Below are 15,990 nucleotides of genomic sequence, written 5' to 3'. Positions count from 1 at the left end.
ATTAATAATTGTGCCACCTCTTCGAATATCATATTCTCCTGATACAATAAGGTAAGTTTCGAGCCAGAATTTGATACGTACCATGAATTCCTCGTGGCACCTCTTCGCATATCATGTGCTCCTAATACCAGGAGTCAAATTGTGATAATAATCCGGTACGTATCGAATTTTCGTAGGTAATTTTCGTTTATATTGATAAATGGATCAATTACTGAAGTTAGTGGTCTCCATCTAGCGGTGAACGTACGAATTGTTTCGCAAAAAACTTAGGAGTCTTGGCACCCGACGGCGCTGATTAAGTATATTTAGTTCTATCGTTTCACCGCTAGATGGCTCTGCATTTCTTCAGGATGTGGGGAAAAAATAAGAAATTACACAGGAATCTCTGGTTTATGCGTCTTTATTGCACGATTATATTTACAACTATATACAACTTAACGTAGGGACTAAAAGTAACTAGCTTAACTTGACCTAACCTAACCTAGTTGCTTCCAGTGGGCATATTGAGGGTCGCCACAAAGATGCAGCGGTGGCTACAGGTCACACGCTGAGAGGAATAAGACTGTGTGAGAGGAGAGAGAAAAGATGAGGGAGACCGTTTTGTTCTATGGTCCTAGCCTAAGATATTAACGTTTAATTATTCTATATTTATGAATTGAAATGAAACAAAAATGAAACTCGAGTTATTCCGTCGGATATGCGTAATGGTTTTATTAAGGAATTTAAAACATCATTTGTGATCTGATATTTATTTAACAGGTTTCTGGACAGCTGTGTTTAAATGTTTGTCAACACTTTCATAATTGTGTAGTGTTAAATTTTTGAGCAGAACATTTTACGAGTTTCTTATTTTGAATATTTGCCACACTTTGTCACGATGTCGAAGGACAATAAATTGTTTGTTAAACCAAAGGTTAGATTTTGTCAAACTGATGTTGATAAATTGAGAAATGATGGACTAAAATCTTCAATAGATCAAACAAATACTGCCCAGTCGAATAAACCAAGAATTAGAAGTATTGTGACTCTAGATAAACCTGTTATATTAATTAAACCGAAAAAACAATGTGGCAATCAAGAAAGTAAAAATTTCAAATCTATCAGTAATGTAAAAAAGACTGAATCGTTAGGAGTATCTAGCAAAACGTTTTCTCCTTGTACAAATCAAATTATACCTTGTTCAATCGATAATTCTGTTAGAGCAGAAAATCCGAAACCCCTAAGTGATGTTAATAATATTCAAAATATCCAAGTAAATTCAGAGAAGACTCATGTATCTAAAGGTTCTAATGAATCCCCAAGCAATGCTGCAACTTTTTCAGCACCTTTAGTCACACCAAATGAGATTTCTGATAAAGTACCTAAGTTGCAAAACTGTGCCAAAAGAAACATTTCGAAAACAGATTGCGTAAAAGATAGACAAGAAAAAGAAAATGATGCTTTAGTTACTAAAAAGGGTATTAAGAATACAATTAAAAGAACAGTAGATTTAAAAGTTGCATGTTGTAAAACTAAATCTGGTCCTGTTATTTTTAATAAAGAGAAGTCAAATGTTAGATCTAAACCATCCACTACTTCAGTTGGACCTAAAAAACTGAATACAAAATCTACTACTATTAATGTTATGCCATGCCATAAGTATGGTAAAGTTACATCAAAGAGCAAAACTTCTACTGTTCAGACGACTGTTGTAAGAGACATAATTGGTCCCAAAATTAAACCTTATATTGGTCCAGGAATACAACGTAAAAAGCAAAATGACTTTAAGATTCCAAAAACCAATGAAAATGCTCACATAAGACCATGTACTTCAGGTGAGAAATTAGCAAGGCCAGAGTACAATTCAATTATGTGTACAATCAATAAATTAAATCAATTGGAAAAACAAAAAATTGTGACTGATATGGAGCATTTACCAGCCACCTATAAAAACCTTATAAATGGAAAGGTATTAAAGAAAAGATTGTTTACAAATAGTATACAGAAATAATATCACGTTTGCATTTTTAGATTTCTAGCGCTCTGGATTTTCCTCTTGATGAAGCAATTTATAAAAATTTGGTGGATTTGTCCATCGACGAAAAACAATTGCCAAGCAGATTAACTCGTAGTAGAGATCCAGAGCCAAGGCAGAGAGACGCTGTACCTGTACTTTCTCACTTTTTCACACCTGTGTCTTCCGAAGAGTATTGCACTCCCGTCTGTATAAAACCGAGAACTCCAGAGAGTATAGACAGTTATAGCGCCTTTAGAATAAGCGACAAAATATTCGAATGGAAAGACATTTTGGACCATGTTTAATATAGTTCTAAATATGTTCACGTATAACTTATTTATTAATTGCGATTTGGGAAACACTTACTTTGGTAGATGTATTTTTTCATAAAATGTTTAGTATTTTTTTATCATGAAAATTGTTCATTAAGTAATCCTAATAGTTGTTTTGTGGATATACATTGTGATTTGAAACACAGTGTAAAGCAATATATACAATAAATTGTTTAATATAATTATTATGTCTCATGCTTTATGTCAAAAAAATCCCATTAGTCGCGCGATCGAGGGATCAAGGATCGGGTTGTTTCATATTTATATAAATGAAGTGAAAAAATAATACAAAATTCATGATAGATGAAGAGGACAGCCAAGGAGAACGGTTGTATCCCCGACGAGAATCGCACTAATCGAAGCTAAACTGATTCTATCGAATTCATTTACAATGCATACAATAATAATGTTTACGACATTGTATGTTTCTTTTCAAGCCTCAACAGATCTTGGTCTGTGTGATAACCTTTAATTCATTTACTGTTTATGCATGAGCTCGAGAAAGAAATGAAGTTTATCTACCGAAGGGGTTCAGGTTTTTATTATAGTCGTCGTCATCAGCGTCATCGTCGTTGAACGGATTTAAATGATCTTCGTCTTTTTCCTCGGAAAATGGATTCTTTGATTCATCATAGTCGTTCGTTTTGAACAGTTTGGATGGCACAATCGGTGTTTTCGGAGGCACGAAAGCCTTCTGAATCGGCGACGATTTTGGCGTCGAACTGTTCAAAATTCGAGCCTCCCTTATAGGCACCGGTGAAACTTTTCTTGAATTTTCTCGAGAAGTGGACACGTTCATACCACCAGAGTTTCCTTCCATCGACGAGGAATAAACGTCAGGTTTTGGAAATGATCGTAGACGATCATCCGCCGCTACAGGGAAGTTATCTTGTGGTCGACGGGGCTCAATTTTTCCTAACAAGTTGAACATAGCATAATACAGTATTTTAATCGTTATAAACTCTACGTTGGTACTTAAAAAAAGAGTGAAATTTCTAACTACCTAAAGTTGAACTCTTTCCCTCTAGTAGTCGGATCCTGGCTTCCGCTCCTGGTCCGTAATTAGGTGGTTCTTCGAATCTTGTAGATGCAGCTGACAACGGTTTATCTGTATCAGTGATCACCGTTAATTTCTTAAATACTCCGCGACCGAAGTAGTCAGCAACCAATGAAAACGGATCTTCCGCGCGATCGAGTAGACTGTGAAACGTTTCGTGAAGATCTCTCGATTGTTCCTGTGCCTTGATGATGTCTAACAGTTTCTTATTGTTTGGCAAACAAACTGGACACTCGTTTTCGTTTTCAGAGAAGCTTTGGAAACAGCTGACAAATGACAAAATAATTAGTCGTTAAGATATTTTAGATTCTTCAAGGTTAATACTAACAAAGTCTTACACCCTTAATTTCCAATTAGAATCAACGACAATGCCGACATACATGTATGAGGTATTATACTGTGTTTCATGCTTTGTATAATATGAACTTACTGTTGATGATACGAATGCTGACACATGAAATGTACCGACGGCAGCTCTAACTGATAATGACACGCGCTGCAACGAGATCCCTGGAAGATTATCGTGCTATTCTTGATAGATTCTATTTGTTCTCGTATTTTTAAAGTATCTGCCCGATACTTCTCGGTTAATTCTACATCTGCTTGCGTTTGTTCATGATTCGTTCGCAATACATTGTTTAAATAGGTTCTGACGTCACCCAAGGTACAAGAAAGCGAAGTTGAAATTGCATCGATTACCATCAGCGGCGACAGAAGTTTCTCTTGTTCTGTGGATAATACGTATTTTATTCGAAAGAAATGCGCAACACGAAGGAAGAAGAAGAAGAATGTTGAAATATACCTATGTAAGTTAGTATATCTGCAAGAAGCTTGAGCGGAGCTTCTTTGTTCCTTGCAACGCTCCACAAAGCTTGAACCCATAAATTTGGATCTTGATGGCCAAATCGTTTGCAAGTAGCTAAAACTTGTTCGCTGTCACCTTCTCGTAAATGATATCGCAATATTTCCTGATATCTATAAATAAATTAACGTATAAGGCAAGATAAAAAGGAGACAATAGTCTGTTTGATTATACAAGTTCAACATACAGTTTACTTTCTTCGTAAAGGAATAGTAGACCGCGTTTGAAGTTATGTTGATGGCACAAGATTAATATCTGATCTTTATCGTAACATGCCTCTGAGCTTTGTAAAAGCCGAACTATTTTCTGTTCGTATTGTACTTTCGCCACATCGTTGTCTAAGGCTGACCACACATGAAGGTAATGTTCTACTAGTGTATTGTACACCAAAGTACTCCACCTACATTAGGATATTTAAATTAAAAAATACGGAATACTGTACTCTTTTGGAATACTTGTAGCAATGTACTAACTTGGTATCAAATTTTACTAGATGCTCTAAGAACTCTACTAGTTGTTCTGAGTTGTTTAAAAACAGATGAATAAAGTCTTCGGGATTGGCTTTGTCAATATGTTGGTCCATGGTACCATCTAATGTTTCCTGAACAAAAAAGAAACATTTGAGTTGACTTTCCTGTTACATCAACACCAATATAATATCGATGATTTTACCTGGTCTACAAGTGGTTTGTTGGAAGGCCTATAATTGGTACATAAAGTTTTTAAAAATTGTGTAGATTCTTTTGGCACATTTTCTATAAGAATATTGCCGTATTTCTTCATATTAGACTCTGCCTAAAAAATTATTTAAGATTAGTCGATCTATAACGAACTCAAACAAATTTAGAAACGCACTTCTTCGAACTCTAAAGTTGCAATGTACTCCAGCGCTTTCTCGTACTCGTGTTTGTCTTCTATTTGAATACGAAGGTACCATTCGTGTCTACCATGTTTTTGAGCGAGAAGCAGGGCATCCTCTGGTGATGCTTGACGACAGACTTTTATCGCAATTTCGACGTCGAAATCAACCTCTCTATCTTTCGTCTAAAATTGTTAGGCGAAATGGTATAGACGTCGATATTGTTCATTGAAATTGGGTTTAAGTTAATGGTTATTTACCATGATGAATTCTTTCAATTTATCCGTATGATTTAGTTTTGTGTAACAATTCAACAACAACGTAGTATGATCTTCCGTTGCCTGTCCATTTTTATGTAACGCTTGCAAATAAGTCGTCAAATAATCGATATGCTGCGAGTCCAAAAATTTTCTGATTACATACGAAGGCTCTAATTTGCCAATAGTTTTTATGTATTGTTCTATTGCACCGTTATGATCGCCTTTTAAATACAAATGATCTCCGTATTGTCGAAATATATCTATGAGACTCTCGGCATCGTATTGTTGATTTTTAGCTATTCTAAAAGTAATGGAATATTAAGCTATAACGCGACATACTTTTACGATAATTTGAGTTTAAAGCTGTGCCATTTACCTTATAGATACATCGTATAAATTCTTTTTGAAAAGTAACGCCAATTTCGACTGCAAATCTTTCTCATCTAAATGATAAAGCTTGCCGTCACCGCTAAGTATAAAAAATCCACCCCACTCCGATAACACAGCTTGCACAGAGAGCATCGACGCAGAAAAGACAATGAACTTATTTTGTATATCGATTACTGTAATTATATGCTTATCTACTCCTGGAGGTATTGGTTCTATAGTACTACAAATAAATACAATCTGTTGGTAAACGTATTCATGCATAACGTAATAATTATACGCGTATAAAATGTTTGCCTTGGTTTTGCAGAAATGGTGGTTGATCTTGGAACATTGGCAGCTTCTTTTGCTACAATTACCAAATAACTTCTAAACCATTCCAACATTATTTTCTGACCTCCTACCGCGTAACAAGGACCTCTACCATCTGGCGTATAGCAATAGATTGCCTAATATAAAAGGAATTTATTAACAGAAATATGTTTATCGCGCGCTTCGAAATAAAATTCTCTCGAGATTATTACATCGTCGCGACCAATCATGAAGTGACTGTCTTGCATAGACTCTGTAAGGACACTGCACTTTCTGGCACAACCCATGTCATCCAAGGGAAACTTAAATTCTTTACCCTTAGCGGTAACGTTATATAAAAAGACACTTTTAGGCGTCGCGACGAACAAGTGGATTTGTTTGCCTGTGGATCTTATAGCTAGACCAGTGATCGAAAGATTGGTATCTTTTAACACCTTTATCCAGTTCTTCCTTTCCCTAGTCAAATCACCCCTAAGTATTGAAAATTCTATGTTAAAATTCACGATAAATAATAAAGAAGAATTCCTGTCGAATTTGTTGTTTTTTGACTACCTATAAAGCATAATGGAACCATCTCCAAAACCAACAGCCATTAACGAGAGATTACTATGCACACATAAAGCAGTTGCAGGAACTGCTCTGTAGCTAGGTATCGCCCTACTTATACGAATGCATGTCGGATTGCCCTGCTTGTCCGGTTTACCTAAATTCCAAACTTTCATCGTAGGATTACAACCTGGTTCGTCTTCCTAAGAAGAGAAGTTTCATGTAATACATACATTTACAACCAGCACGTAACTACTTCACATCTATACTAACACCAATGGTAAATAAGAGAGTGGAATGTTGAACTTGCTGAGCTAACGTTAACGTGATTTCATATGCACGAAAAGTGGTGATGTCGTAAGTCCTATTTACTATATGCACAACACCAGTGTTATCTCCGAAGACCAAGTTGCCGTTACCACTCGTAGCTACGGTGACTTGAGCCTCCTGAACAGAATAATCCCAAACGCGTTAACATAACCTATAACAACGATTGTCTCGTAAAAATTTGGATTCGAAAAGAAAGAAACTTACTCCGAGTGCTTCAGCTATCTTTCCATCGTCGACCTCCTTTTTGAGGTCGAAGAAATTGATGCGTCTCCACTGAAAAAGAAACATGCTTTTTTAACGTCAAGGCGTTGAAGCTTAGGTTATGTCACAAATCATGGAAAACAATATATTAAACGTTCGAATAGAACGTCGAACTAACCTCGAGAAATGCCATAATGTAGTGCAATCAGTCAATACACACAGTAGACACAGTGAACGAAGAGTGCTTGTTCGGGCTATCTTTTTTTGACAGTTATCTGACAACGGAATTATTCACCCACACGTGCGCCATCTTTTCATCGCCATCTGATCAGCTGATTATGACATACCTCGAGATGCGCGCGTGCGCGATAAAACGGTATCAAGAGTTCTATTTTACCGATGGATATCGACTGTAGGGATTTCTACTTTATGGTATGTGGAAAGAGAGTTTCTACTTTATCGATTGCATAAACATATCTTACCATACCGACAGTATCCGATGCATGAGTTTCGTGCATTTCTTTATAGATGGCGACGTTGATCATTCAGACTTATGCGCCATCTAACGGAAGAGAGTGAAACTATGAAATTTATAATATTTCAGCGCGAAATGAAGTATCTTGGCTTGCACACGATGTTTTCTTATAGAGTCATCTAACAGCTCTGCAGGTGCAGTTGTTTTTAACTCAAATATAAACTAACACTAAACCTACCGACATTTTATCGTTATTTATTTCTACCGTGATACACGATGTGTCTTACAGAAACCTTTCTCAATTGAATTAAAAAATATTTCATTTGTTACTGAATTGAATGATACATGAAACTTATATTTACATATTTTATTGTTCAGCTGTGGTAGGTTTAGCGTTAATTCGTAAGGAATTAAAATATAAACATATGTCAATTAAAATATTCAAACCAAAAGCAGCTTGACGAGGAATTACAAAACACTTTGCGAATGCAGAACGCCAAGGCATTCTCTTCTAGATTGAGATTCGTGAGCTACCCGATGAAATTTTAATCTAGATTCGATTGCAATGGCTTTCCACGTCGCCGTTCGCAATTAGTAAGACGTAAGTTTTGTTATATTTGTTAAAAAGGACGAACAGTTAGTGTCGACGATGGGGCGGGATTTGTTTTACAAGGTCTGGCCGCGCGAAGGGTTGCGCGGCCATTCAAGAAGTAATGGTCGCGAGAAACTTCGAAAATTGATTATAAATACAACGCGAATTTCCGTTTGTCGTGATATTACCCGACCGTGAACCAAGACGAGCGAGGACCAAAGGAACGACACCTCTAACAATCCTCGTTTCTCTAAGCTAGGCATGGGCAAGTGGGGGACCACTGTACGTGCCACGTGGCCATATTTAATACAGTAATAGCACCTGCACACTCGTTGCTTCTTCCTGTGACGTTATGTAATGCTTACCAACGGATAGCGTTTATTATATTTATCATGGCCCGCGAGAATCTGAGTTGCCCATGCCTGGCCTGGCTTGAAAACAGCAGTAGTCGTTCCTCTTCCATGCCCAGAACTCGCCGCAGTCGACGAAATTCACACAGGAAGCCTTTTCCTAAGAATCTTCCTCTATTCGACTGCAACAGCGGGATGCGCGGGCATCGATTTCGAAAATGGGATTCCCCGATCGGTGAAACGCGCTCCTGTACGAATTTCGGCCGTTCGAACGAAGGACGCTCGAGCTTCTCCCTTCTTCCGTCATCTCGTTTTCTTCACGCTTCTGTCTTTTTTTTTTTCATTTTTTTTTTTGTACCGTCGCCGTGCTCGCATCGGAAGGAAAAAGAAAAACGCACGATTTATTCTCTTTATTTGTCTGCGATCGTTTCTCTGTTCTCTAAACTCGGTTCGGACGAGCAGCGTTCCACGCTTGCGAATGTGCGACGAAGTCACACGCGGAACGATGGTCGTCATTTCGTTGTATCGCGTTCAGGGTGCACGCAGGGCCGAATTAAGGTTTAAGCTTTGGAGGATGGAACCTAGTGGTCTTCGCTTACTCGAGGACAGGGTCGTCTTAATCCTTTGCAGCTCAGATTTTCTGATTTCAATACAGTCTCGAGTCTCACTCGACAAAATTCTTTTTAAGGAACAGTACTGTACCTCTGTACACATTCCCGAAGCAAGTTCTACGTCGGATTTTAAACTACTTTTTGAACAAAACGAAACGAGTATTTTTATTTTTTCAAGAAATACTTTTGTTCAAAAATGTAGCATTAAATAATTATTACAATTTTACTATTCTTCGATCCTTTTCTCATTGGGAAACATTACCAGGGCGTACTTGATTGCTACATAAAATCTTGATTCGGCCCTGGGTGCACGCTGACGATTTAATTTTAATGACTGGACGCTTTCCTCCTTGTCACGATTCTTCGAAAACTGGGGAATCCCGCTGGAACAACGCTCAAAACTAGTTCGCGTTACATAAGATGAAACTGGTGCTCGAGGCGTAGCAAATTTTAGGCGCTCATGGTCAGTAACCTCATTGAGAATCATTTGTATGTCTTTTACTTCGTGTTTCGTAGTCTTTCAAGAACCACAAGGTGGAGTAGGGGGTGCCATACGCGTGACCTTGAGCGGCCAATATTTCCTGCTTCGAGCAGTACCACACGGTGTGGTGACTGCGGCTCGAAGAATTCCAGGCTTTTAATGAAAACAATGCAATTTTTTTTTGGAGCTCATTTCATTTTTATCTGGATCTCGTGGTTCTATTTAATTTTTTTTGTTGGCTTTGAATTTAGTTTTGCTAACTGATATTTATATTTCAATATTTTTGGGACAACCTGGTGCACAGCTTTATAATTACATATAATATGTATACATAAAATGCCAGGGAATTCATTGGTCGCAATCTCCCCTATTACTGCTCCTTCTCTTTTGCATAATGTATAGTGACGCCTAACTGTAACGATTCTAGTTATTCCTTTTATCGAAGAATGCCACTGTGAAACACTAAACGTCGCTTTGGATGAATACAAATTTTTGTTGCGAATATCTGTGGTTTATTTTCGACATTGAATTTTGAGAGATGTTTGCTGAATATTTTCAACAGAATTGTTGTTTATTTTCTGAGAGAGATATGTAAAATAAATACTATGCGTTATTTTTCAGTATTAATTCTTCAAATATATCCAAGTCAAAATTAAGATACCTTTTCAAGAAAATTAATGACAACAACTGTTTTTATTTTCAACTTTGAGAAATGATTCCCAGTTTACGATTATCTCGGACTCGTGTACATTTTTTTGCATTGAAGTTTACTCGTTATTTACAATATCTTACAAGAGTGAAATCTTTCAATGCTTACAAAAAAAGTGCTACTACAAGGAGTCTCTCAAAATTTCTCAAAAATTCTCCCTTCTCGAACAAACTCACTCCTGGAAATATTTGAAATTTCTATGGAGAATCTTCCTAAAATTTTCAAGTAATGCATAAAAGATAAACTAATCGTCTACCGCTCGTTGAATAAAAATTAGAATTCCAATTACTTTGTCTCAAAAACCAAAACAAAAAGATTTCTCAATTTCTGACACTTTCCTGACAGGACAATATTTTCCAGTGGCACTCGTCGCAAATTGGTCAGCGGTTCGCTCGCCCTCGATCAGTAAAAATTCCTTGTTCTCGAGGGATTAGGAAACACGATTTTCTTTGACGTTCTTTCCGTTTTTCTTTTATTCACGGGGATTGGGGGTGGGGGGGTGGGGGGCTAGGGACGATCAGTAGCGCGTAGAAGTGATCTTCCTTCGAAACTTTACAGACGTAGCGTAATTACTTACTCTTCTACCTATTAACCGAGTATGTGTATGTATGTCTGTGTGTGTATGTGTGTGTTTGTTTGCGTGTACATGTGTGCCTCTTAAAATCGTTTCGAATCGCAAACGAGAGATCCGTCTCCCGTCGTAACTCTTTCCCTCAGTTTCTCTCGCTGGTTTTCTCTCTTATCAAACATTTAATTTGTATATAATATATCTATATTATATATCTATATATATACTTTACAAACAGGAAACGATTAGACACTGGGGCACCGCGATTGCCCTTCCAAAAAAAACCACCGAGCGTCCCGTTTGAAGTTGAGAATGGACCGGACAAAGAGGATGTACATCTACGTCGAAAGCGACGGTTTCTCGATCATTTGCGAACCCATTCATGAAACTTCCACGACGTGAGAATCTTTCTGTTTTCATTTTTTTTTTTTTTTTTTTTTTTTAATAATCGAAAAGTACTCAATCCCCAAAGGGACGCTCGGCTACTCGTGCGCACGCGCGTTCCGTACGATTGCGTTTTGAATGGCTTAAGGATGCACTTCTTTGTAAAATACAGTAATATCCCGCTTCTACGTAAGTTTATATCCGTTTAGAGAATTTGTTCTTCATATTTTCTTCGTCTTTCTTCATCTTTTTTTTTTTTTCTTTACCGTAAATTTATACAATAAAATATCACAGTTCTGTTCGTACCACGCAATATAATCAATATATTGTTTTCCTTACGTTGCCTATGTGTGAACCTTTCTCTCTCTCCCTAATTCTCGATTTTTCAGTCTCACAGTCGTCTTTTCTTTGCCTTTTTTTTTTAAATTTGTTTCCTGTTCATTCGCGCGCACAAACATGCGCATACACATGTATTCACACACACACACACCCATCCACACGCACGCACGCACGCACGTACACTCTTCCCCCAATTGTAGTTTGGTTTGCCATAATTTATGGGTACGAGTCCTGTGGAAACGATTCGAACCACTTTAACCCCGAATCGAAGGAAGAAAATACGAGGTTTCCGAGGAATTTTGACTGTGTTTAAAATAAAGTTAGGATAATTTTTATGGTTACTGGTTGAATCAACCCCTTCTTCTTTCACAGATTTACTTTCCAGTCACAGAAACGTCCTCGCCAGCGCGAGTATATTTTTACAAAATTGTACAATGGCTTCCTAAGTAAACAAAAACTCGCTCTTACGCTGTACTCGCAAATTTCACAAAAATTCATGGACACATTCGACCTCCGAAAGGAAAATTCAGGGGTGAAAATTAACAGACTTCCCCCTATTTTGCTTTTTATAATAAATTCCATGGACTCTAATCATTTCAGCAGATCCTAATAAACATTCTTCTAACGTCACACTCGTTTGGATATTTCTCACAGCAAATCTTCGTACAAAATTTCAGGGTTAAAGTGACCCACCACGGAACAATCGAAGGAAACCTATTTTCAACGAAAACGTACCCAAGGTCCTTCGAAAAATTTTGGGAAAAATAATCGAGAAAATAATCGCCCGTGATTTCCATGATTCGTTTTTATTATTTTTTTTTTTGTTTTGTTTTTTCGAAAGACCTGTGCTTTTCTCAAGTATTGCTGTGTTTCTGGTCGCCTTTCCCCTTTTATCGACGAACTTATACGTCAGTTGTTTCGTTTGCGTGCGCTCGTTGTCGAAAACCGAATTAAAGTCACTCGAAGGAACTGATTGCGTGCGAGGAGCGAAAGGATCGGTTGGTCCTGTGACAATACGACGTTCCTTGATCGTTCTGGTTGGCACATCGATGAAAAAACTGACTAAAAATGTTCGTCTTCCGTTCGTTAATTTAAAATTGTATGTGGACAAGAATTTTGTCCATCTTGTCCTTTGCTATACAGATAGTATTTCGATTAGTCTGGAGAAAATTAATCTAAGAATATCAAGACTACTCTAATAAATTTGGTTAAAAATTCTTTGGATAAAGGAAACCAAGAGCTTTCAAATTAAATTGCAGAAGTCTAAAGAAATGGAGAAGGTAAATTCTTCTCTCTGGAAAGAGTAGAACGATCAAGAACGCGTTTAATGCTTGGCTACAATTTCTGTGAAACCACCATCGATTAAAAATCGAATTTCACGTCTGTGGTCGATGTTCACTGTGGTGTTTTCGATCGCAAAAAGTATCAAGCAAAGTGTGCGAAAATCTAAGTAAATCACTCGTAAAAAGACAGATCCTCTGCGCCCCTTGCGTTTCTTTCCCATTTTTCGAAAGCATAATGGACGGCATCTTTCTGCAACTTTGAATATTAAAAAAACGAGAAACCAGAGACAAGTAAACGTTACAAAACGGAACAGAGAAGAAAGAAAAGGGGAAAGGAGTCTCCAGGAAGGTTTCGTTCCTCGACGAAAAATCGCAGTTTCTTCTTATGCGTACAAGACACTCTGCACACTCGTAAACAATCCCCGTAAAAAAATTTCAATTCACTCATGATTATCTCCTCATGCAAAAGTTTTACTTTCTCGTCTAATTGCACTCGATCGAGGTAACAACGAACAATCCGCCAACGAAACTAAAATTATTCCTCACGCGTTAACATCCTTCGTTCGCGACGAAGGCGCCTCGTTCTTCTGCGACGAGGCTGTACTGGATTCGGGTTGGAATCGAGTTGCAGTCGAAGTGTATGCTGATTTTGGATGAAAAAGTACGTCGAAAATGTAGAATAAGATTTTTTGGTAGGGGGCTTTGTTTTCGAGGAAATTTAATTTGAACATTTATGGGACACTTGGGTTATTTAATACTGGCTTAAATGGTATATTTGTACATTTCTGGCATTTAAATTCTACCCATCTCTGGACCTCACAAAATTCATTCAAAACAACACAGAACCATCTCCACTATCCACGAATGCCACTGCAAGTAGAAAAAGCGAGCAATAGCCAGACACTGAAATTCCGACGCCCCAAACATTTTCAAATCCAAATTTCTCGAAAACTAAGTCCCCTATAAAAAACCTTCATACCTCACTTTTTACCCACTTTTACCTCCAGAATCCCCTCCCCCCCACCCCCCCTCTCGATCCCACCACGATTCCTTTCCATTCCGCGTTCCATTCGTCCACTTTTCCTCGTACATTCCGAAAGAGAACGTCCTTTCGAGAAAACGGGGTGAAAGCAGCACCGTAGATTTCCACGCGAAGGAGGAGAAGGAAAAAGGGTTGTACAAGGGTTGTGCGTTGGGGGGTCGGGACGGGAATCTTCTCTCGGAGCGGTGACAACAGAAAAAAAAAAAATGATCATCGACGAGACCGCCGGGATGTCCGACGTCTCCCCTCCTTCCGTTGACGTCTATGTTCTTTTAACGTGACAGTTTATTAAACGAAATCGTAATTATAATAATAATAATATTAATAATAATAATAATAATAATAATAATAATAATAATATTAATAAAATAATAATAAAATAATCATCAATGGAACTAAAGGATAGACAGAAAAAAGATCACAATTAAAGCGCGGGGGTTACCTGACACTGTAACCACCCCATACCCCCAAAAACAAAATCCTCGAATCCTCGTTCCCTTTCACACCCCCCGCCCGCCCAAGTTCGATTTTCTCCCGGGTATCAAAACGAAGAAACGACGGAACAAGTCGTTGTCCCCTCGTTTCATCGTTTTCGCATTTCTTCGCATTGTTTCATACCTAATCTCGCTTTTTACCCTCGTAAACGGAACACCGAGTTCCCTCTCCGTCCCTTTCGCGACACTCACGCGGTCATTCATCCGTCTCACTCGCAGTCTTTCATCCACTCGTCTTAGTAACAAACTAATAGTTTTAAACAACTTGAGCACAGGTGGAGCGCCGACGTGTCGGGTATCGGTGGCTTCCCCGTCATTCTAGGATTATTTTAAAGGAACGAATCCTTCTTTGATTAGATCAGCTTAGGATCCTCTCGGAACGGAGTCTGAGGTCACGAGGACACCGAGGAGTCCAGATTTTCTGATTTCGGTACAGTTCTGTCGAGCCTCGCTCGACACTGGACAGCAAAGGGTTAAAGAAAACCGGGGTTAGGAGGGGTGGGAGTATGGCTAAACAAACGGAAAAATTTCTTGGCTTGGGGGTGGTTTTAGTATCTTCGCTAACTTCAGGAGTTTGGGGTAGTTTCTTAGGGTTCCCCAGGGCCAACGCTTGAATGAACAAATGTTCCTACGGGAGGAGCCTCGAAACGTGACACGTGCGGCGCCGTAACAAGAAATTATCTACAGTACACGTGTTCTAGTCCCTTCCCTCTATCCCCCATTTTGCTAGCGTGTGTGTTTTTTGTTTCTTTCGGCGAGAAGAGTATCACCGAACGCTTCCTCCGCGGTCCGCGATCGACCTCGACGACGAAACGTCGAAAGAGAACAGCGAAACGGAACGAAGGAAAGAAAGGTCGTCGATCGCCGAGGTCGCTCGCGGAGCGGGGCCTCGAAAAACGAAAACGAAAAAAAATTATCGTAATTAACTTTGGGCAACGATTGCTTTTGCTTCTCCCACTCTGACCACACACTCTGTCTCTCTCTCTTTAGATAAGGTACTTAGAATATCTTCAGTAGAGTCTATATCCTTCCTCTCTTTCTTACCTACCGAATGTCGATCAATTAATTATTTAATTAATCAATTAATAATAATATATAATATTTATTTATTCATTTATTTATATATATATATATATTTATATATAATAGCTATGTACAAGGAGGTTCTCCGTACCGTACTCTCTCTCTCTCTCTGTGCGCCTGTGCGTTCCAAACGCGTTTCAACCCTTTCTCGCAGTTTCTCTTACCCTCTAGCCCTCGTTACTCTTTAATTTCTCTATCGTTCCCCCGGTTACTTTCGCAAAATTGAATATTTCGTGGCACTGTCGTCGATCTACCCTAAAACTCTCACTCTCATTCTCTCAGCCCGCAGGACATTCACACGATTTGTGCCCTTCACGTAATGTGTGTATACGCGTGTAACTCCTATCTTAAAAGGTGCGTGAGATGCTTAAATTTTCCCCATAGTTCCGTTCTCTCTCTCTCTCTCTCTCTCTCTCTCTCTCTCTCTCTCTCTCTCT

At 38.4% G+C, this 15,990-nt stretch overlaps 2 protein-coding genes across 2 annotated transcripts; one reads left to right on the top strand and one right to left on the bottom strand.

The window, feature by feature from the left end:
• Positions 1 to 483: 483 nt before the first annotated feature.
• On the top strand, positions 484 to 2,511 carry LOC128880957 (uncharacterized). Its single transcript, XM_054131565.1, has 2 exons — positions 484 to 1,948; positions 2,011 to 2,511. Exons 1-2 carry the CDS (start codon positions 878 to 880, stop codon positions 2,299 to 2,301), a joined length of 1,362 nt encoding a protein of 453 aa, XP_053987540.1. The 5' UTR covers positions 484 to 877; the 3' UTR covers positions 2,302 to 2,511.
• A 137-nt stretch (positions 2,512 to 2,648) lies between these two features.
• Positions 2,649 to 7,463, bottom strand: LOC128880956 (vacuolar protein sorting-associated protein 11 homolog). The gene is made up of 16 exons (XM_054131564.1): positions 7,321 to 7,463; positions 7,146 to 7,214; positions 6,885 to 7,058; positions 6,618 to 6,814; positions 6,278 to 6,536; positions 6,051 to 6,202; positions 5,743 to 5,976; positions 5,367 to 5,667; positions 5,103 to 5,291; positions 4,920 to 5,042; positions 4,721 to 4,848; positions 4,435 to 4,647; positions 4,188 to 4,360; positions 3,816 to 4,113; positions 3,332 to 3,651; positions 2,649 to 3,243 (listed from the first exon to the last, which is right to left on the bottom strand). Exons 1-16 carry the CDS (start codon positions 7,333 to 7,335, stop codon positions 2,843 to 2,845), a joined length of 3,246 nt encoding a protein of 1,081 aa, XP_053987539.1. The 5' UTR covers positions 7,336 to 7,463; the 3' UTR covers positions 2,649 to 2,842.
• Positions 7,464 to 15,990: the final 8,527 nt, after the last annotated feature.

Source organism: Hylaeus volcanicus, chromosome 8 (assembly GCF_026283585.1).
Source record: "Hylaeus volcanicus isolate JK05 chromosome 8, UHH_iyHylVolc1.0_haploid, whole genome shotgun sequence".
NCBI classification, from domain to species: domain Eukaryota; kingdom Metazoa; phylum Arthropoda; class Insecta; order Hymenoptera; family Colletidae; genus Hylaeus; species Hylaeus volcanicus.
The sequence above is the reverse complement of the archived record's forward strand: the minus strand, read 5'-3'. Positions and strand labels throughout refer to the sequence as shown.

Coding starts and splice junctions, on each gene's coding strand:
- LOC128880957 (XM_054131565.1), top strand. CDS start 878: ATGTCGAAGGACAATAAATTGTTTGTTAAACCAAAGGTTAGATTTTGT. Junction 1,949..2,010: donor AAAACCTTATAAATGGAAAG/GTATTAAAGAAA, acceptor TTGCATTTTTAG/ATTTCTAGCGCTCTGGATTT.
- LOC128880956 (XM_054131564.1), bottom strand. Junction 4,114..4,187: donor AGATATACTAACTTACATAG/GTATATTTCAAC, acceptor TATTATCCACAG/AACAAGAGAAACTTCTGTCG. Junction 3,244..3,331: donor GGGAAAGAGTTCAACTTTAG/GTAGTTAGAAAT, acceptor TCAACTTGTTAG/GAAAAATTGAGCCCCGTCGA.